General features: G+C 39.8%; 1 protein-coding gene across 9 annotated transcripts in view; it reads right to left on the bottom strand.

The window, feature by feature from the left end:
• NCKAP5 (NCK associated protein 5) overlaps positions 1 to 23,529 on the bottom strand; it is a 993,237-nt gene that overhangs the window by 52,250 nt on the left and 917,458 nt on the right. For 8 of the 9 annotated variants that reach the window (XM_086718452.1, XM_086718453.1, XM_086718451.1 and 5 more), the window contains 2 exons: positions 7,281 to 7,595; positions 4,369 to 4,505 (listed from right to left, as the gene is read on the bottom strand). In XM_086718452.1, the coding sequence (XP_086574578.1) occupies positions 4,369 to 4,505; positions 7,281 to 7,595 (452 nt within the window). Of the gene's footprint in view, positions 1 to 1,001; positions 1,135 to 4,368; positions 4,506 to 7,280; positions 7,596 to 23,529 lie in introns of all 9 variants that reach the window. The other variant, XM_086718456.1, reaches the window with a different exon arrangement.

Consider the following 23,529-nt stretch of genomic DNA (forward strand, 5'->3'; position numbering starts at 1 on the left):
GGATGACTATAATAGCCTCTGAGCTGATCTTGCTTCTTCAGTCTTCATGACATGGCAGCCAGAGTGATCCTTTGGAAATATCTCAGGTTATGCCTCTCCTCTGCCCAAGGTCATCTAAAGATCCCATTCATGTCTATCAGAGAAGAAGCAAAGTCCTCAGAATGGCATAGCCAGAATAGGCCCATATGTTATGTTGCCAAGACTCTTGGAAACTGGAAACACACACGCTTGATAGGTTTTCCCTAAAGCAATATAGCAGTCTTGTTTTAAAAAAGAAAGTCATGCTTTCATCATATAATTGATAAATTAGTATTAGAAAAAACGTTGATTAGTATGACAAAATGATTCTCCATTGCAATACTGAAATACTTTGGACAATCCAGAGTAGATTACAAGGAAAGTAGATCCCAGATCCCAGTTTGTGTTATGGGTCCATTTGTCCTCCTGTAGCTATAAGGAAAGGCCATCTGAATATACACATTTTTAAATGCCTAGGGATGATGGTTTTTCTGCTGCCAATTCTGATTCAAGAAGAAAATACAGTGAGCAAGTCTGAACTTCAGAAACAGATCTGTTCATAACGGCATGGCTCACAGGTGCAGAGCTACCCAGCACGATATTAGTAAAAAGCCTGGAAGACTCCATCCATGGCTCACTGGATGATTTAACTTGCCAGAGGATGTAATTAAGAACTAAGTTATCTTTCTAGTCATTCCTTCATTACAGAGATAACTCAATTGGAGACTTTTTGGGAGATGCCAGATTTGGAAATAAAATCCTTATAGACTGCACTGAAATGTCATGAAGATTATACCAGAAAACAAATTGATACACATAGACAATCTTCTGTACATAGCAGAAAATTAGATCTCAGGAGAAAACGCGGGGCTAAGATGTAAAGTCAAGGGTGGGGGCATGGAGGCAGAGTACTGTGAAAGGCAGAATCAGCGGCTTCCCAGAGAGAGAGGAGCCCCGAATGCCCAGGTGCTTCCAGAAATTACCTTGGGTGGCGCTCTTCATTGCTTTCACTAACTTGCCCCTTCCAGCTCCAAAACCATTATTTCCATAGTGCAGGTCACTGTCACTATCACTGCCACCACTGGCAGAGTACGCACACATTCTGGGTACCTTGTCCTGAATAAGTAATACGAGACTGTTAAGATTATTCACGAAAGTCAAAACGGGGCAGAACATCCTATGAGAATGGCAAACAGTTCACAGTTGGCTGTCATTGTGCGCACAGAATTCCATTCTGCTGCCCCACCCCCAAGAACAACTCTGCTTTTCCTTTCTATCTGCCTCACGCCGAGCTGGCACAGTTTACTCAATTATTGGAGCTGCAGAAACAGGGCTGTGGTAATGAAGCCATTGACCACTCGGAAGCCATTGTCCCAAGCAGAGGAAAGTCCTTGCATTTACCTGCTCTGCATTTTGTACCCTTCTTTATGGGGTCTTATTTTTCTCAAATGCCTATTATGAGCTGCTCTTTTAAGCCTAATGGCTTATTTGTTTAACTGATCTCAGCATTGGCTTTCGAGTATCAGAGGGTATGAAAAAAATCAACCTTAAGCACAAAAGAATGCATGCTTGCCTAATTTATAATTTTCTTCTACCCCTTGAAAGGACAGGAGCCTTTAGAAGTGTGTGATTGCTAACCCGATATAATCCTTGAATCGAGTGAAAGTTCATGGGTTGAGGGACTCAGTCTCCCCTCTTGCTCACATGCACACACAGCCTGACTCTTGAGACATCACTGGTGTGGTGATGCGGCCCTGCCAGGAATTGTTGAGGTGGTTGATGGTGTACAAACCATTTCCCCTTTGTGCAGAGAATCAGAATACTAGATCCAAGATTGCAACCCGGTGTACGGAATTATAAAAGAATGTCTTTTAGGTTTGAAGGCTTTCCCGTTAGAGCCTATTATACCTCACCCATCCTAGACAGTTCAGGTACAGATGTATGGGATGGGTCTCTAAAGTCTGTTAGGGAGGATGTCATTCAGTTGGAAATTATAAAAACTCATTTTAGGATGTAAGCTCCCTCAGCTAGGGTTACAAGTTCAAGCAACAATTCATTTCCTTTATACCTTCATTCATGTATTCATTCATTCACCCATTTAACAAATGTTTATTGAGTGTCTATTCTGTGCCAAGAGGTGTGCTAGTCTCTGGGGTTACAGAGCTCAATACAAGAGATACCGGTAGCCCAGCAAGGATGATGTCCTCATGGATAAGTGTCCTGGCTGTGGTTCGACAGGAGCCCCACATCTAGAGTTCCAGCAGGACCCCAGTAACATTTTCTGGGTATGATGAGATGCACATTTTCATCTCTCCATTCAATAAACACTAGTGGAACCAGGCACTGTGATGGTGCTAGAAATATAAGCTAACTCTTGCTTCTAAATTTCCTTCCCTGGTAGTCAGCAAAGCAGGGTTCTAAGTTCCAAGCCACAGCAATCACTCTCTCAAATCAGAGCAGGATTTCCAGTGGGCAGAGCTGGGGCAGGATGAGGGAGAGAACCCCAGAGAGGGGTATATATTTGGTGGGCATATATGTTGGGGGAAGAGTGTTCTTCCCTCACATACAGGGGGACAGCAGTCCCTGGGCTGGCACTCAGTTGTTATTACATTTACTTTCTTGGACTTGCCTAAACCTCTTTGCCACTGTCACCACCTGTTGGTTTTGAATGATTTCCCTTCCAACTCTGGGTGTCTTTAGGGTTTTCTCAACTTTCCAGTTCCCAAAGCAAGCACAGAGTCCTTGGGACAGCCCATGGACCAGCAGCATCAGCATCACCCGGGAATCTGTCAGAAATGCTTGGACCTCAACCCAACAGTACCAAATCGGACATGGTATGCATGGATCTATAGCTGTCCAGGTGATTCTGATGCCCACTCAAATTTGGGAATCATTGATTTGGAGGAGTCTTAACATTTTTATGTTTAAGTTAAGGCGTGATAGGGGCGCTGGGTGGCTCAGTCGGTTAAATGTCCAACTTCGGCCCACGTCATGATCTCACAGTTCATGAGTTCAGGCCCCGCGTCAGGCTCTGTGCGACAGCTTGGAGCCTGGAGCCTACTTCAGATTCTGTGTCTCCCTCTCTCTCTCTCTGCACCTCCCCAGCTCATGCTCACGCTCTGTCTCTGTCAAAAATAAATAAACTTAAAACAAATTTTAAATTAAGGCATGATAAAGTACACTGGCTTACTCTTTTCCCATTTAGGCTCCTGCTCTAGAGAGCCTACCCTTCTGAGTGTTAGACATGGAATTCTGAGGGCTGAATTCTAGTCCTGACTCCTTTCCTGTGGACCCTGAGCATGGTCCAGCTTCTCTCTGGAGTTGTGTTCTCTGCTGTAAATTGAGACTCTGGGCCCAGAGGGTCTCTCTCTCTCTCCTTTTCCATAACACCATGCTGAGGTGCTAAGGCTGAAAGAAGGTTCGGCCCCAGTGACTGTGGGGGACCCCAGATGTGGGCTAATTTGGTTATCTTCTCAACATAAGTTGGTAGAAACTCTAGTAGAAATAGCAATGGGTGCGCCTAATGCCACGATTGGGAGAGGCAAAGGCAGCAGGAGTGGGAAGAGTCAAGGAAGGGTGGGGGAAACTCTGATAATTGATCCATACGTTCCTCTTCCCCCACCGTGTCACTACCAGGTGCCACCAAAGACACTGAAGGGGCCCACCCCCAGGAAGTTGAGAAACAGTGAACAGTTTGAATATGGCCCAGGTAACTAGCTGGAAAAGGTAAACAGGAGGAAGCCTAGAAGAGAATATCAGGTAACCCCAAGGGATGATAGAATGTCCTTGAGCCATGAGCAACTTCCCAGGTCCAATCACACATCAGGAGGCATATGTGTGCCATCTCAGGGTGGATGAAGATCCCATAGCAAAACGACGGGACTGAAGACACAGAGATCTCACTGACACTCTGACACTGGCAAGTCACTGGCCTACCCCAGACCTCAGTTTATTCCTCCCTAAAAGAAGTATAATTATACCTCCTTTATCTGTCTCATAGGAGCAAGGTAAAGGTTAAAAAGTAAGAAGAAAATAATGAAAAAGTATCACTGAATCATTCTCAGTGGTGTTCTTATCTTGGGAAAGTTCTATGCCACCTAGTCTGGACAGATCATCTATGCCTCAAGAATCTAGGCGCAGATCTGTGGAGGCATTTCACTTCCTCCCAACAATCCATTCTATCACTTAATAATTCAGGCAAAAAGGTGAGCTCTGGACCTTAGTTTTTATTCCCCGAGCCAATGGCAAATTTGATTCAAAAGTTGAATCTATTGTAAAAGTGTTTAAGGAGATCATTGTTCACCGTTGGGGCAATAAGTGGAGGTACCCTTCTGTCAGCCTCTCCCTTACCTGGGTCTCAGCCGTGGGGGCTGCACAGCCCCAGTCTGGAAGCTGCTCAGTTGCCATTGTGTTTTCGGCATATTCAAATGACGAGCCGGTCTGAGGCCTTGGCTCTGCTTCATTCTGCTTTTGGGAATTGATTTTTCCTAAATGAGAAAATGTACGTCAAACCACAATCAGCTTTCTTCAACTCTTTACAAGTTCAGGGAGGGAAGTGAGGGAGACATTCAAGAAAAAAAAAAGTCCAAATACACTCAAAGCTGGGTAGCCCAACATACTGTCCCCTGTAAATCTGTGCTAATTAAACATCTGCATTGCATGTTGTGTGTATCTGTAGAGGATGTCCACCTTGGAGAGCTGAAGGCAAACTTTCCCACAAAACGTTGATAGACTTTTCACATTAGGAAGAGGTTAGGGGGAAAAATCATTTGGGAAACAATGATTAGTCCTCAAATAGTGTTATCCATCAAATAACAAACAGGTTTCCTTTTTGGATCACTTCTCAGAACCTTCATTGTGGTACTGGAAGTTGTCATGATGTCCAAAAACAGGATTTGAATTAGAAGCCCTTCCCAAAGATACTTGGGCAGGGAACCCTTATTTTCCTAGAATACCCATTATGGTCATTCCCAATGCACTCATAATGTACAACGGGAAACTTTGCTCTTAAAGATCTGGCAGGGCAGTGCTTCTCAAGCTTTTATGTGCATACGCACCAGCCGATTTTTTGTTAAATTGCAGATTCTGAATCAGGAGGTCTAGAGTGCGGGTCTGAAAGTCTCCATTTCTGAAAAGCTCCCAGGCGATCCTGATCCCAACTAGCCGATGGATCACACTTTGAGTAGCAAGGGCGTAATTAGCAGGGAATGATTAAAGAAAGTGCCTCCATTACCCTTAATAGTAGATTAACCTGCAGAGTGTACTCCTTCCTTGTGCCAGAAAGGAGAATAACTATTATTATCCTCCAGCCTCAGTGATTACCGACAGGACATGCTGTGATAGCCTCTCAACAGCATTCTGCTTGTGAGCAGAAGTGAAGTAATTGTATTTTCATCAGCACTGAGAGGTTTGTACAGTTACCTCTATTTTTGATAGGGGAATAAGTGAAAAACCAATTCAAATACAGGCATTAGGGGAGCCTAGGTGCCTCAGTCTGTTGAGCATCTGACTTCAGCTCAGGTCATGAACTCACGGTTCATGAGTTCGAGCCCCATGTCGGGCTCTGTGCTGACAGCTCGAGCCTGGAGCCTGCTTCGGATTCTATGTCTCCCTCTCTCTCTGCTCCTCACCTGTTCACATTCTGTCTCTCTCTCAAAAATAAATAACGATTAAAAAAATTAAAAAAAAACAAAGAAAACAAATACAGGAATTAAACAGGAAGTGACTCCTCCTCTAGGCAGGAATAACCTCACTCTCCTTTTGTTCCAGCTGGTTTTCCATTCCCTGGCTTTTTAATTGAGTAACCAATGGCCATAGAGAAAAGAGAAGCCTTGGAAAGGCAGCCCTACCTCTGGACCACAGTGATGGCATCATTTGATAGATAGGAAGCTTTGGGGTGGGAGACACAAAAATACCCTGCAGTTATGTTGACCTCACTCTCTACCATATACTACTTTTTTATAACTCTTCATGACAATTTAATTAAGACACAAACCTCCAAAATCCAGCACAGTGGATATTAGCAGCAAGATCAGAACAATCTCCTTCCAATCCCCTTCTTATGAAGCAATTCAAGTCTTGTGGTTTCTATTCAATTTGTTATAATGACAGTGTTTAATCATGAAGCCTACTTGGCAGCCCGCCGCTGAATTGAGGTCACACATGTGACTATTCAAGCATGGAGCATATAATCTATAACTAAGATCTTGCCCCTGAATCTCTGGAGGCTGTGTCATTAATTAACAATGCATTTATTTAAAAAATAATATGCATTACAGCCTTTTAAAATGTAGCCTTGGCTTGAAATGAGCAGAAGTTTGTGATGAAACATTCATGGCAGTTAGTATTATTGTATGAAGAACTCAGCCATGGGATTAGCTCAATCACATTTATTCAAAGATATTTAATTAAATGCCTTCTTTTCTAATTTCTCAAAAGCCTATAGTATAATTTCTACTTGTGGCTCCTTTCTAGTCATCAAATTATAAAAGAAAGTGTTTAGAGTTCTCGTTCATATGCTTATGCACGTCATAAATGCAACATAAGCCATGCAAGTTAAAAATTATTTAGTATCATCCTGCACTGCAATAAATATTTTTAATCTTGAGCGAACAATGAAAAAAAAAAAAAAAACTTTGACCCTTAGCCTGCTCCTGTCTTTAATCATGGAAGCTTGTTTCAATTGACGGTGACGAAGGGCGGTACGTCTCAGTGTAGAGGCTCATTCCACTGCATTGCAGCTAATGCACAATCTACTGCTGAGATATCAAACAAAGTTTTTTATAGTTCAACATATAAATATATTTGAGCAGGATGGGAATATGTCAGAAGACATACATTTCTGGTTAGAGGGCAAACAACATTTCAGCTAAATTTATGTCTTGAGGCTAACCTGGTCTATATTCAGATTTAGGTTTTACAAGATAAAATCCTGTGGGTATGTTGTGTTTTTTTTTCTTTTTTTCTCTTAATCAATTTATATATCCATATACCTGTGCTTAGGTGCTTGTTTCCTTTATATGTGTGTACACTCTTTAATGTAATGCTAAGAGTAGATGATGTTTAACAGTCGTCTTTTTACTTTTTGGTTGAGGATTTACAGGGATTTTCATGCATCCACGTTTCCATTGGGCAGAGGTCACTGACTGACCTCCTGGTGGAAACCTTCTCTGCTGCATGTTTTCCATTTTTTTTTTGTTTTTTAGCAAGTGCATTATTTTGGTGTGGAAACAATCTAATTTGGAAGGTCATAGGTGTTTTACCTGAGGAGGCTGGTTTGGGGAGGCGACTTTCAAGAGGACGCATCCCCCTGGTGGTCATGATGGGGTCGGATGTGGAATGAACAATGGCATTATCTGCAGAGACATGGCTGTCTGCAGAGGAAGGCACTTCTCGTTCAAGGGTCTGAGCTCTGATAGAGGAAGATGCACAAAGTGTTGGCTGGAGATGCAGGATGGGTTCGGTGTCCTCTGGGGAGTCTGGGTGGCATATGTACCGCCCTGTGGAGCGATTTCCAGAGTCTGGGAGTGGGAAGGTTCCGATCCCACTGTCCAGTGTCCTCATCAGGCAGTTTGATTCTAGACAAAGTAACAACATAGTGAGGATTAAAGAATATTCACATAAAGGAATAAAAGTATCACAGGCATTTGTATCTAATCTGGAGGAAGGGAGATATCTAGAAGGAAGAAATACTATTAATGGGGTAGTAAATTTCCAGTGAGTGGCATCATAAGATTTAATTAAACATGGAGATACTCCCTTCATTTAATATGAGGTAAGGCAGCCAGCCATTCCTGGCAGTGAGAGTCACATATACATTTTCCTGGCTGGTTCTCCAGAATTATCATACAAAAAGAACAGTCATTAGAGACGAAAACATATTTTTGGTAAGCTTTATTTCAACTGGGAATCATATGACTTCAACCAATTAGGTGAAATTTATTAACCGAAATATGATGAGTAATGAGCACACATAACACATTGAAGTGATGTCCTGACAAAGGTAATTGTGCATCTCTTACATGAATTATCATCCACTTGTCAGTTAACGGAGTCTCTGGCCTCTCAAATTTAATTGTGAGGGCAAGTAATTCACATGCTACAGGGATCATCCCCAAACATACCTTACCCATGATAACATCACTGTATCAAGTGGGTTTCATTTGGCCCACGTGCCATTTGAAGTCAATTTGTTGAGAAGACCACAGAGCCACTTCATGTCTTTCAGTGACTTTATGCAGTGACAAAACCCATCAGTACCTTCGGATATCTTGTCACTCCCAGAGATCTCACTACTCCCTAAAACAAATCAAGTTGGTTTCACCATATGGGGGTAACATATTCTGCTGTGTCTCATCTTTAAGAAATTTTATACACAGATAAAAATTCAGTATCTGAAAAATTTATTATGTATTTCACTTCTAAAATGGTGGTATGATTTACCAAAGCCAATGAGACAGCTTCCAAGATCTGTTTGTCACCCCAAAAGTCTCAGGTTTATATGACAATCTTCGAATAAAGCATCCTTAGTAAAGTTTTTGTCAGCAGCTTATACATCTAAGACTAAGTAAGAGGCACAATTCAGCACCCTTTTAGGCATGGCAGAGAATATAACGGAATAGGGCATAATCTTTGCATCAAGAGGCTCAACAGTGAATATTTTACAGTGAACAATGGTTTGGAAAATGGTAAAGTCAATAACTATTACACGACCCCAACACAGGATTCTTAACCTCTTGAGGTCTCAGGTTCCTCACAGGATTGCTGTGAGGATAAAAATGTTTGCCAGCAAATTTCTAGAATTGAGAATGACACCAAGCATACTGTGAAGTGGCTGGAGGAATTAAATAATGAACAGTGACATACACAAAATACTTAGTATATATATTAGATATTAGCAGATAGTTTATCCATCAGTGCTTTTCTTACATAATCGCCTTTGATGCTGAGCAACTAGTATCAGAATTCCCAAATCTGTCCATTCCCTACCCTCTTCCTCAAAACCTCTTTGCTGTAAATGAGTGGAAGAATTCTGGGAATTTCCTAATAGTAAGGTAAAAAAACAAAAGGGTAGGGGTGTGGACAGACGTGGTTGTTGTAAGTTCTAGTAGGTTTGATGCTGGTTTTGGAAGCACTGGGAAGACAGTCCCTATCAAAGGAGAAGCTTCTGTTTTCAAAGGGATATTTAGTGGGAAGATGCAGATACGCTCTTGCATTTAGCCATCTCCTATGCCATCTGATCTCAGATACTGGTTAGGGATTGCAGGGGCCTTGATTCATATGACTATGTTCTGGGTTAGGCTTTTGTTTTGCAGGATCACAAGGGCTAAGTTTTAGCTCCATTCATTTCAAGGCCTCCACCTGGGCAGCTTTATTCTCTATCAATTTTAAAGATTATTCTCTATCTTCTCCATTCATTTTCTCCTCAATTAAGGGGACCTGATTGTTACAGAAGGGCCTTTTTGAAAATGAACAGATGTTTGCATGGGGAGGCATTGCCAGAAGAGTTCAAAAAAAAAGACCCTGCTATTCAGAATTTGAGGTCCTTTTTTCATTTTAGCCTAGAAACACAAAACCCCTCGGCTTTAGCATATCTGTGCGTTGTACTTGGGGCAATTCTAAGAGGCTGAACTACTTCAATATCATACAGGAGCACGTGGGTCTTCATCAGAACTGGTCCAGTGTCCGGGAATGGGAAATGGACTCAAGGCACACAGCAGCGGAGGCGTGTTAGTCTCCACATGCCCCAGGCTACCTCCTGTAATAATTTACTCCCAGCACCTTCAGGACTGCACCTGAACTAAAGAGTGCTCAGCAGGAGGAGGCAGGTGGAACTCTTTTCCTTTTGTGGGCATGCATCATCAAATCCGGTTACTTATTGTGGCCAAAGGACTTTACTCCTTTCTTTGCATCAGTCTTCATCTTCCAACCTTATAAGGTAAGAACTATTATCACCATCTACAAATGAGGAATCATAGCTCAAAAGGTCCAAGTAACTTGCCCAAGGCCTTGCACTATAAAAAAAGAGTTTGGATTTGAATCCAGTCAGATGTATTTACAAAGACCATGCTCTTAACCATCAAGCTATCCTGATACTTGCCCAAAGTATGGATAAATCCAGATGTGGGGTCCACTCGTTTAATAGCCATTGAGGCAGCCTTGTGAATGCAAAGCTCACAGAATGCCCCTCTGCTCCTAAGCAGGAGTTCAGCTTCTCCTATGGAATTGGAGCAGGTGCCTGAATTCTAGCTGGTTCTCCTGCTCCCCATCCTGAGGTCTGAGTCTACTGTTGACATTCTCTGTGTCTAGGTGGTTGTTGCCCCATCATGCAAGATGCCTGCACGCCCTGATCTGCATGGTTCCTGAGAACCACTATTGCTCGGTAACTCTTCCTTCTGCCTTCTTCAGTTGCATCCATAGACTTCCATGCCAACATTTTTCTGGCCTTAATCTTTGCTCTCTGGACTAGGTGATAGGCATTGTCTTCAAGGGCAGTTTTTCTGGCTTTGTCTAAGAACTCTCTCCCCTACAAGTATTTGATGGGGAGCACTGAATCCAATCCTCTCAAATGGAGACTCAAAAAGCAAAATGAGATCCATGGCTGCCTCTTTAGTGAGCTTCTGGGGAAAAGCCACAGACACCAAAGCCTGTGTGTGCTGGCCTGGCCTATAACACAAGACAGAAAATAGGGTAAGGAGGGGTATTGGGTAGGAAAAATGATGAAGGCTGTTTAAGTATTGGTACTCTTTGGAAAATACCAAAATTTTCTGGTTTCTGTCTCCTTAAATCATTTTTCTTTCCCTTCTTTCCTTTTACAATACTGTCATACCAGAATATATAAAACAGGACTTTTGGTATTCCTGAGTTCTCAGATTCTCTGAGAAGTCTGTGACACTAAACTCACAAACCACTTGCTATTAAAGTCATTTTTTATTTCTAATAATTACAGATGCCAAATGTAGTGAATTTGAAGAACTCATTTGTACCTATGAAAAGAGGTGTAGACAGTCAGGGACTCAGACACCATATGCCAAGTTTCACCCTCAAGCAAATTTCTCCAGAATTGCATCAACCTTTGGAGGTGGAGTTTATATTGAAAAATGCTGACCCCTTTGTTATGTACTTTCTTTAAGGTGCTGTAAGTTTCTCACAGTTCATAAAAATACTGTAACCTGAGAAAGTATAAGATATTGTACTTCTGAAGTCAGTTTTTTTTTTTCTGAGAGAATTATAAGAACCACAATGTAATTAAATGTGATAGGAACAAAGTTCAAAGTGGCAAGCTGACCTTGCATCTCAAATGAGTTGACAGTCTTGATCTTGACAAGACTAAGTTCATATTTGTGGCTGTGAGAACAGATGCCAACAGGGCCTTGCTAATGAGTTCAAGGGTTGGGTCTCTGGATGGACCAGCAGGTTTCATTCTTCCAAGGTCACCAATCACTCTTGTGACCCTGGTCAGCCTTTCCATGTACTTCTCATTGTCCCTTTTGCCTTTATCTCCCATTCTCCCAAGGTTAAGTTCTCTCACTTATGGGCACCAACCAGCCCTAGACATTTCATCAATGACTCACAGTGGTGCTTCCCAGTCCTTTTAAAGTCATGGCACATACAGAAAATTGTAGCTCACTGAGGAAAACACTGGCTACACCAAGGAAAACACTGGCTACTTGAGAGCTGAGGGCTCACCATCTCAGCACCCCTGAGTCCCATTTAGGGTGTCAGCAGCAGAATGGCAGGGAATCTTTTACAGGATGGATTCAGAATCTTTTCCTCACCCCTCAAATCTACCACCTTGTAGATCTGTGGCAGGCAAGGAGATGGATACCTTTTTGGTCTCTGAGCAGCTGATACAGAAATTTCTATGCTCTCCTTCTTTGGGAAAAAAGCTCAGAGTCCTTGGGTTAGGAATACTGTCTGGCATCAAAGCTTCAGTACAGGGGAACTTTACTGTACATAAAAGGGAGAAAAGCAGCCCATGAGTGGGTGAGTAGCCAGAAAGGGTGAGGTTCTGCATTGGATGGTGGCAGAGAAGAGATTCTGAAGAAACCTTTCTACTGCAGATTTGTCAACTGTTAACTTAGGGTTCACAATGTAAAATCCCCACTCAGTTCACCAAGGAGCATTAGCACTTAATGCTCCTTGTACCAGAAGCCTCAGCAGGTGGTTTTAGTTTTCCAATCTGAAAATTAGATCATACAGCCTTCTTCATGGGGGAGCACTGAGGACTAGAAACATAGCACCTAATACACATAGCATGGTGCCTGGAGCAGGCACAGAGCTAACATTCAGAAAACAGCACAATTCTCAAAATCAATGTTATTAGACTGTAAACATCCTGGGGGCAGACTGGATCTTATTAATTTCTTATATAAGTCCATTCCTGATTCTATATTTTCTTTTTTCAACAGTATGGTAATTATATGCTGATAGAGCTGATAATAACAATAGGCTGATCAAATATTCTCCATCATCAGTGCTCAGCACAGCACCTGACACATAGATAGTTCTCATTGAGTGTAATGAAAAGAATGGGTGGAGAAGAAAAAAAAAACAGCTCTAATCTTTAGAAAATTCTTTCTGAAATTAAATTGAATATGAAGCTTTCCTTTTGAAATCCCAATCGGCTGCCTTTTGTTCTGACTCTAGCAACCAAAGAAAATAGCTGACTTCCTTCTTCTGTATAGCTATTTTTCACATACAGCCAGACTTCATTAATTCAGATAGCCAGAGGGATAAGATCATTGAGAATTATTGGATATTTTAAAGACCAATTTCTTAAGACTTCCAAGCCGTTAGAACAAGAGTCCATGACCAAGACAAAGGACAGCTCCTGGGATGATGTTTCGGTGTCCTCCTCAGTCTCCTGCCCCTCCTCCTCCACCCCCCAAAGCATCACTGGTCTGAAGGTTTCAGATCTAACAGGAGCCAGAGTGGCATCATCACCCTGGCCCTCATCCTCAGGAATTCTTGATGCCATGCTGAGTGCTGGAGTCCCACTTGACATCAGTGCCCTTAGTACTGTAAGAACTAAGCTCTTATAGAGTCAAGTTCCTGGGAACATTTGTAGTGAGTAGATGAGATTATGCAGTAACATCTTATATGTATTTACACAAAACAATGAGTTTCTCTCTTTTAAAACAATTTGTTCTCTCATGTGGATTGTCTAGGCTTCTTCCAAACTTGTTTTGTACTATTTCTTTTTTTTTTTTTCAACGTTTTTTATTTATTTTTGGGACAGAGAGAGACAGAGCATGAACGGGGGAGGGGCAGAGAGAGAGGGAGACACAGAATCGGAAACAGGCTCCAGGCTCCGAGCCATCAGCCCAGAGCCTGACGCGGGGCTCGAACTCCCGGACCGCGAGATCGTGACCTGGCTGAAGTCGGATGCTTAACCGACTGCGCCACCCAGGCGCCCCTGTACTATTTCTTTACACAGTAATGTTATCTTTAAAAATAGCTGCAAAGGGAAAAGTTTATTTCCAGTACTGTTTCAGTTAATATAAATTTCCAGGTTGGTGGAATCTGAATTAGCAATGATTTTGAGTGTTTGGAAAATGTGGCTGATTTTCCCTCAGCCTTCTCCTCTACGGATTAAAGTGTCTCGAACGTTTTCTCACACAATTCTCTTTTCTCACACATTTTTTGTGATCCTGTGGCACAAATCTTAATTGCTTGAGTTTGTAAACTCAAATTCCTGGTATTATTAATGTATTTGTCCAAAGAGATTATTTCACAGAATAGCCTTGACAAAACCTGACTTGAGTTCTAAGTTACTCAGAATATTCAGAAGAATGAAGTGAAAAAGAATAGGTGAAGTGGAAAGGAATAGCCCTCAGAGCCGGAAAGAGAAGGCTTGAAGACCTGTGGGGCTACCTGCTAACTGTGTGACAACAGGGTTTGGAAACTATTCTGACTGCATACAATGACAGCACATTTGTAATGAGCCTGGCACAGTGCTCATGACAAAGCAGGTGCTCTGTAAGTTTCACAAGTGGTTGTGAGGGAAAGGTGGGGGCCCCTCACATACACTGTCATGGAGCCCAAAGTAAATCAAATTTCCATCTGCGTGGTTAGTATATTACTGCAGCACCTGGGTACATTTTACCAAACAACTACCTTGTGGTTGTTTCCTAAGAGATTACCTTTTGGCAACCATTTCCTTAGGCCGGGGGGTGGGGGGTAGGGGGTGGGGTGGGGAGGGGGGCAGTTAGCTGATTGTAATCATTAATGACCAATTGTGAAGATCCAGCAAAGTACTTGGAGTTGGCTGCAAGCTGCCTCATATATAGAAAAGGTGGAGTCTGTTCTCTCAAGAAGTCCATTTTGGAGTTGGCATCTGAAAGGCTTTTTAAAAGCCTAGATGAATGATGTTTACTGATGTCGCTTTACCTACAGACTTATTACATTCTCGGGGAACATTCAAAAATTAGTAAGCCATGATTTTCAGTTAGCAAGGGTACAGCTCATCTATCCTAAACAGTGTACTTGCTCCCAGGCAGTGATCTACCCTCTCTCACAGAATCAAACAAACTACTTTAGTAACCGCTGATTTTTGTCCTCTTACGCACTAATAAATCCTAGAAAAGTGGAAAATTTAAAACCCAAACTCTTTTTTACTTTGAGCATTTCAATCCTATCTACAAGTTTCAGCCCAGAAATGCAGTGAGGATCCAATACAATGCACCAGTCAGAAAGGGTGTCTATATGGGTGCTTAATATTCATGCCACATTATTAATTGGCATGCTTTCTTCTAATGCAAGTGGTCATGTAAATAAATCTTTGTATGAGTTCTCTCCAGGTTCCTAAACATCTTTAAGCTACATGCGGTGTTGGCACCAGAAATTTAAACCACAGATGGGAGAACAGATCTCTTTATTTGCACATCCTTCTCTTCATCTGTATGACTGAAACAAGTTAAAAAAAAAATAATCCTGTTGCCAACACCACAACAATTACATGGAGGTTATTCACTCTGAGTTGGCTCCATGGTTTTTTCAAAGTCGTCAGAGATGACTATATTGGCTATTTATTCACAACAATGGGGTAACTTTGGCTGTGGCATTAAGATGACCTTTTGGAAGAGTAAATTCAATTTGATGGCTTTGGAATGCAGGAGAATACTCAGCCTCTGAATTCCAAGTGGATTTAAGCTTTCTGAGACTTGAAAAGTTTATAGAAGAATGGGAATTTGTTTTCCATTCCCCTACACTCTCTTTGATATAAAGGAAGACCTGGATGTTGGATGTTGGGGGTCTGGGATTCTATTACACAGGGAATGCATATGAGAAAGAATACAGGAAATTAACATGACAAAAAATTAGAGGGACAAACCAGACCATGGAATTTCTTTGTAAATATGAAGATAAGTTATTTAAACTGACATAGAAGAAATGCCACCTTAGGCTGGGGTTGGTTTCTGGTGAATAAACATTCTGCATCTGATAGTAGCATCGCATAAAATACTGTAGTGAGATGTCATTTAAGAATATAAACTGGAGAAGGTTAGAGATGGGTTCTAAATGCCCATGTAGACCATCAATTCATACAAATACTTCTTGAATTTAGTCCCATATGCAGCTGGTAAAACCCTTGAAGGAAAAAAAAAATCCTTTGCTTGCTATGTGTTCCTTCCTGTCACTGACACTAAAACAACGTTTAAGGTTCTGAGGGTGGTCTTGGTCTAGTATTTTGGGATTTGTTACGCAACTTTCCAAACCCTTCTTGATTTTAAAAATGTTAATAATTATCTCTATTCTCATATCCCCCCCAGACTGAGCAATCTTGAGATCTTCACATATTCCTTCATTTCATGCTATGCTACTATGCTTGTTGTATAAAACTATGCTCAGACTTGTATGCAATATTTACTGTGATATAGAAGAGTATGACCAGTATGGTTTAACTGACAGCATCTGTTTGAATTGGTCAGCTGATCTAGGAACTTTGATCACAGACTCCTACATCCTATTTTGGGAGTCACCACTTCAGGTCAAAGTCTTAGATGATGAGTATACACATAGATCCCTCCTAACTCTCCTAAAAAGCAATGCCTACCCCTTGACCACTTTCCTATCCATATGTCAAGTCTTGCCCTCTTTACTTTGATATTATTCTAACTTAAAAGAAAACAAAACACAAACACAGTACTGTCATTAGCCAAACTTTCTAGAATATAACAATGTGGAACCACAATGGTTCCAGCCCTGATCTGTGATCACAATGTTTTATTTGGAGAAATGCGAGCTTATTTCTCCCTCTTGTTTCCTGTTACCCTTGTTCATTCTCTATCCATGACAGAATTACTCTATCCTCACCTTTTTTCCTCCCAATCTAATTATAACTTAGCTGTCTGCATCTTCTTTAAATATACTTTTGGACTGGTGCTCATGAACGGCATGTTAAATATCTAAACAAATGATGTTTACAGATTCTCCTTTGTTTGCAGACTCATTATATTCTCAGATTACATTCCCAAATTAGTAAATCATGATTTCCTTGCAGAGAAAGTACAGCATATCCATCCCAAAGGTTATCCTTGAATCTGTTCAATAATCTAACTTCTCTCCTACATTCATTCCATCTCTATCTGTCCTGCCAAAGGAAGTGAAAAGTTAAACAATTATCTGGTGAATCTGATAGACACAGATGGCTCTTATGGGTAATTCTGTGTCTCTAAATCTCTTTTACTCCATATCAGGTTTTCTGAATTATATGGACTACTGCCTCTATTCTCCATTTCACCTGCCTAGATAATATCTGCTTTGATGAAGCAACTGAGGGAAGGGAGGAAAGAAAATAAATTGGGGGTAAAGTGTTGCAGGAAGAGATTCAAAACAGTTTGATTTGGCAAGAAGCATATAAAAACAAAGAAACACGGGGAGATGAAGACATATCAACTTAATAACAGATAAAAATTTATTAAAGATGTTTACAAGAGCTAAAGCATCTTATGTATTATTACCCAAACCTTTTTTATATTAATTTTTTACATGCTCTAAAATTGCAAATTATTTCAGTTTGTTCATATTACTGTAGTTATAGATATTTAATGAAAGCCTCCAGAAAGATACAAATGTAAAGTTCATAGATGTTTTTCTCCATTTGTCTCTATTTAATCAGTCTCAATGATTTTTTAAATTATATGCAGAAAGGAAGAAAGCCTGAGTCTTCATACTCCTAAACTTTTTTTTTTTTTTAATATTCACTTTAACATACCTTACTTGCTTGGTTCAGGATTTTAATTATTATATGGTGATCTATTTTAAGTGAATATTTAAGGACCATTTATTTTTCTTTTATGTGACTTCAGTTGAAGTGTGGGTGAAGAGAAGGCTGAGGTTAATGTGAGCCTATCTTTCCATTTCAGCTGCCACTCTCCACTCTCCAATATTCCATGGTTGTCTCTACAGGAAGATAATAAAGAAGTAATGAAATCCAACAGACCAATGGATATGGATATAGGTAAAAATACAGAGAGGTTTTTGCTTCTGCCCATTAAGTATTAACTGCAACAATGCTATTAAACACTTTTTCAGATATTGGACAGTAGGCAGCATACGACTTGACCTCCGAATCATGGGAAACAAATGAGGTGAGCCCTACAATCTCCCCAGCCTTCTTCCTGACTACCGTTTCCAGACTGAACTACAGAGAGAAGGAATACAGAGCCTGCAGGTCCTGCTGAATTGAAGAGATAAATATAGGTGCGTGCGTTTGTGGGGTGGGGTGGGGATCAAGGTTGCTAGAATTTGCAGGGCTGTATATTGTAAAGAAAAGATAATAGCAGAGGTATGCCTAAAGTCTTTGGCCCTGTACTAATCTGAACATGCATGAGGTAACTACATTCATGATGTCAGAGAAACAATTACTATGAAGCACTAAGTTAAATAATTTCTTGAGCTCACATAAAGCTGAAAATAGTTTATGTTTCCACCATTCAGGGAGGCTAGGCTTTCCAATATATGGGCTATAGGCTAGAGTTCTAAGAAGGGACATACTTAATAATGAGGCTAAATTATACTTTGAATAAAGGTTTCCCTGAACAAAAAACAAAACTTGAGAGTAAGCCTTGAAAAATAAAACTAATCTGCAAATACTTTTAAAAGAATCCTAGAACAAAGTCCAAAAATTTTTATAGGACTACTGAAATCTGGCACCCAACAATGTAAAATTTATAATTTCTGACATCCAGTCAAAAAGCACTAGGCATGCAAAAAACGGAAAAATATGATCTGTAATCAGGAGAAAAATCAATCAATAGAAACAAAAGCATTGGTAAGAGATAATGATGTTCAGGAGAAAAATCAATCAATAGAAACAAAAGCATTAATGAGAGATAATGAAATTATCATAAAGAACCTTAAAGTGTTTTTTTTTTAATCTTTTTTTAACGTTTATTTATTTTTGAGACAGAGAGAGACAGAGCATGAATGGAGGAGGGGCAGAGAGAGAGGCAGACACAGAATTGGAAGCAGGCTCCAGGCTCTGAGCCATCAGCCCAGAGCCTGATGCGGGGTTCGAACTCACGGACTGTGAGATCGTGACCTGAGCTGAAGTCGGACGCTTAACCGACTGAGCCACCCAGGCGCCCCAAGAACCTTAAAATATTATAGATATTATAAATATGTACAAAGTTATAAAGTAAAACTTGAACATAATTAAGAGATATCAGAATAATAAAAATACTCAATGAAAATTATAGACAGGAAAAAAACTACTAAAATTGGAAAAAAAATACACTATCTAGGATTTATAACAGATTAGCAGAGATATCAGAAAAGAAAAAACCAACAGTGAATTTGAAGACATAACAATATAAATGATCCAAAATAAAGTATATAGAGAAAAAAGACTTAAAGAAATAGAGCATCAGTGACCTTAGAGTCAAAATGAAGTAGTTTAAATATGTATAACTGGAGCTCCAAAAGGAAAAAGAGAAAAGAGAAGAAAACTTACGTGAAGGAATAACCAAAAATGTACCATATTTGATAAACTGTAACCCCAAATCTAACAGACTCAATGAACCCCAACCAGAACCAACATGGAGAAAACTCCAGTAAGACATATCATAATTAAGTTGCTGAACATTGATGATAAAGACAAATCTTAAAAGCAAATGAAAATAAAGATACTTTACAGAAGAACAACGATAAAACTGACAGTAGACTTCATGTCAGATGCTATATAATCCAGAAGTCAGTAGAATTACATCTTTAAAGTGCTGAGAGAGAGAGGAAAAAAACTATTAACCTTATAAAATTAATTTCAATTAATCAACTTTTCAATTATTGTAAAGATCAAGGAAAAAGAAATATTTTAAAAACAAACAAGAGCTGAGTGAATTCATTGCCAGAGGATTTTTAGTGTAAGAAACATTAAGTGTATTTTCACAGGCAGATGGAAAATGAGTATCAGGTAAAAATCTGGATGTAGGAAAAAAAAAAAAAAAAACACCAGAAATGGTAAGTATATGTTGTAATATAAAATGTATTTCTAGTTTTAAATCTTTTTAAGGATAAGTAACTAAAGCAAATATAGCAGCATATTGCAAGGTTTCTAATATATGTAGACATAAAATATAACAATAGCATAAAGGAGGGAGAGGTTACAAGAAAGCAATCTATGATATATTATTTAAGATAGTGTTAAAATAAAGATGTAGACTACATTTAAGCATTACATTGAGCACTAAGGGATAACCTGCAAGTAGAGATAAAGGGGAATTATGAAAAAAATGACTTAAAAGAAGACAGAAAAAAATGCAAAACTATGAAGAACAGAGGGGACAAGTAAAGGTAACATATTAAGATGGCAAATTTAAACCCAACCATTTAGATAATTACATTAAGTGTAAATGGCTTAAACATGCTGATTAGTAGGCTGAATCTGTCAGATTTGATTACCCAAAAAAAAAAAAAAAAAAAAAAAAAAAAAAAAAAGCAAGATCCCATTATATTCTACCTATGAGAAATCCACTTTAAATATGTTCATGGATTCGAAGATTTAATACTAGGGGTGCCTGGGTGGCTCAGTCAGTTAAGTGTCTGACTTCAGCTCAGGTCATGATTTTACAGCTCATGAGTTTGAGCCCCATATGGGGCTCTGTGCTGATAGCTCAGAGCCTCGAGCTGCTTCAGATTCTTTGTCTCCCTCTCTCTCTGCTCCTCCCCTGCTCATGCTCTCTCTCTCTCCTTCAAAATAAATACATTAGAAAAAAAATTTTAAAAAGAAGATTCAATATTATTCAGATGTCAAATCTCTCCAAATTCATCTGTAGATTCAAGGCAATTCTAATGAAAACACTACCAGTCTTTCCTACAGACAGTGACAAACTGATTTTACAATTATTTAGAAAAAATATTTGGAAAAATTATTAAATTTTTTTAAACTTTTTTAAATGTTTATTTATTTTTGAGAGAGAGAGAGAGCAGGGGAGGAGCAGGGAGAGGAGATGCAGAATCTGAAGCAGCCTCCAGGCTCTGAGCCGTCAGTACAGAGTCCCACGCAGGGCTCGAACCCACAAACCATGAGATCATGACCTGAGTTGAAGTCAGATGCTTAGCCGACTGAGCCACCCAGGCACCCCAGGAAAAAAAAAAAAAAAAAAAAAAAAAAAAAAAAAATATATATATATATATATATATATATATATATATATATATATATATTAAAAGTAAAACAATGTTAGAGGACTGATGCTACCTGAATTCTATGCGGCTATATGTGGTACTGGGTGAGGAGTTGCACATTAGACCAGTGGAACAGAACAGACATTCCAGAAATAGACTCACACATATATTGTCAATTGTCAAAGATGACAAGATAATTTAATGTAAGAAAGATAATGATTTGAAAAAAGGTACTAGAAACACTACATACTCATATGGAGAATAATGAACTTCACCTCTTTCTTCACACTGTATACAAAAAAGTATAGACTAAAACCTAAGAGTGAAAAACCATAAAAGTTCTAGAAGAAAACAGAGGTTATCTTTGCAAGCTTTGATTAGGCAACAGTTTCTTAAATAGAGCTCAAAAGCAAAAAACATAAAAGAAAAATGATAGACAATCAAAATAAAAAAAACCTTACTATTTAAATACACTATAAAGAAAATTGAAAGGCAACCAGCAAGCTATAAGAAAATGGCAAAAAAGTATATCTAATAAGGGTTTGGATTCAGAATAAAAAGAACTCTTATACTACTAAGAGAATAAACAATTCAGTACAAAATTGCACAAAATTTTGAATGCCTACATCACCAAAAAAGATATGTGCATGACAAGTAAACATAGGAAAGGATGTTCAACATCATCAACCATGAGGGGGATGCAAATTAATATCACAGTGAGATACCACTACATTCCCATAAAAGCGGCTAAAACAAAAAAGACCAATAATAATAAATGTTGATGAGAACGTGGAGTAAGAGGAACTCTCATACATTGTTCTTAGGATCACAGAATGGTAAAACCACTTCGGAGAACAGTTTGGCTGTTTCTTGTAAAGTTAAACATACACTCATCATGTGACCCAGCAATAACACACTTGCTCAAGAGAAGATAATACATATGTCCACCCAAAGACTCATACACACGTTTAGAGCAGTTTTGTGTATAATAGCCCAAACTCCAAATAACCAAAGTGTCCACTGGCGAGTGCATAGATAAACAGATGTGGTATATCCATACAATGAAATACCAATTGGTAATGAAAAAACGAAAACACAACTGTGAAGACATACAATATGGATGTTTCTCAAAAGCATTTACATTAATTAAAAGATTCTATTCACATTAAATTCTAGAAAAGGCAAAAGTATAATGATAGAAACAAATCAGTGGTTATTTGGGACTAGTGATGTTGAGAGTAGATTTTATGTAAAGGAACATAAGGGAATATTTGGGGGTGATGAAAATGTTCTGTACCTTGATTGCCATAGTGGTTACACAGCTCGTACACTACTCAAAACTCATGAGACAATATACTTATATAAGCCTGCATTTTGTTGTATACCAATTATGTCTCAATATTCCCAATTCTAAACATTATATGCCCAGCCTTCTGATAAAGAGTTCATGAAATCCAAAAGTGCAATCCTGTTTGAACATGGCTGAATAGAGGAACCGGGCTTTCTGAGGTATAACCTTGAATTCTCCTTACAGGCATCTGAACATCATCCTGGGAAGGAAGGGTCTTCAGGAGGCACCAGGGAGCCAACTGAGGCTATTCCTTAATCCCAGATCAGGCAGCACACAAAGGACTTTGTTTATTCCTTTCTCCTTTCAACAATCCTGGAAAGTAGCTACTATTATCCCCATTTGACAGAGGAGGCAAGCAAAGCTCTGGGAAAACAGGGTCACTTGACATAGTGCAAGTCTGACTTCAAAACCCAGGCCCTCTCTATTCATTAACCTGCCTCCCAGTAGGGTTGGTGACCCCTAGTATCAGAGATCCTGCCAAGTACTGTAGAGCCCAGTATTTCTCTTGCTTGGGGGTGGTGCACAGACTCCTGGATTCTCTGGATATGTGCCTGACTCTCCTCTGCAAAGGACCATAGCCACTGAATTGTGACTGGACATACCATGTGGAAATGCATTTGACCTTCACCATCCCTCATATTTCTGCAGAATAACAACATTTGCAGATTGCTAACTACAGGGTGAATGCTGTACTTGTGTCAGATCATGATAAAATATGCAGCGGACACATTTTACATACAAGGAAACAGATTTAAGAAGGTTAATAAAGTTGTCCATGGTCATGTAGCTACATGTAGGAGAGCCAGGATTTGGAGTAAGGCCTATACAAATCACAAAAGCTCGTAGGGCTGACTGCTACATGATTTTAGTGTTGTCTTCTATATTCAGTTTACCAAGCACTCTGAATCAGTAAGGATGCCTTTGGTGGAAAGTAACATATTAAATAGTAAGGATGCGTTAGCACATAGTCCAAAATTCAAGCAAGCTTCAGGGCTGCCTTAATCTAGAGCCTCTGTCTCCACCTCCCTGCGGTTGTCTTGGCTCTGCCCATCCTGTGTGTCAGCTTTGGCTTCATGTCTGTAGGAACCAGCTCTAGGAGCTCCATACCAGTCAGCTGTATACTCCCAAGTCCAGAAGGAAAGAGAAGCTGGCTCTTCATGTGGTTTCTCTCTACACCTCCAACCATTCTGTCCCCTGAAGACTAGCCAAATGAGGTCACAAGCTCATTCCTGGACCAATCCATGTGATTTGGAGAAAGCCATTCACTGACTGGCCCAGGCCAAGTTTCTTGAGCCAATTGTTTGCAGGGAAAATTACCATAAATGCCTTAATAACTTCATACCCGAGGTGGAAATGAATATTGGGAGGCCAACCATAATGTTTGCTACATTCTTTCTCAGTTGTTATTTCAATAGAAATTTACAGCAATGCTATGCCTCAGTGACAATCTCCTCTTTACAGATGAGAAAACAAACAGAATGTGTATGTCTCAGGAAACAGGGACATGTGCAGCAGCTAGGATTCGAAGT

The sequence above is a fragment of the Puma concolor genome, chromosome C1 (assembly GCF_028749965.1).
Source record: "Puma concolor isolate L17-30 chromosome C1, mPumCon1.1.hap2, whole genome shotgun sequence".
In the NCBI taxonomy this organism is placed as follows: Eukaryota; Metazoa; Chordata; class Mammalia; order Carnivora; family Felidae; genus Puma; species Puma concolor.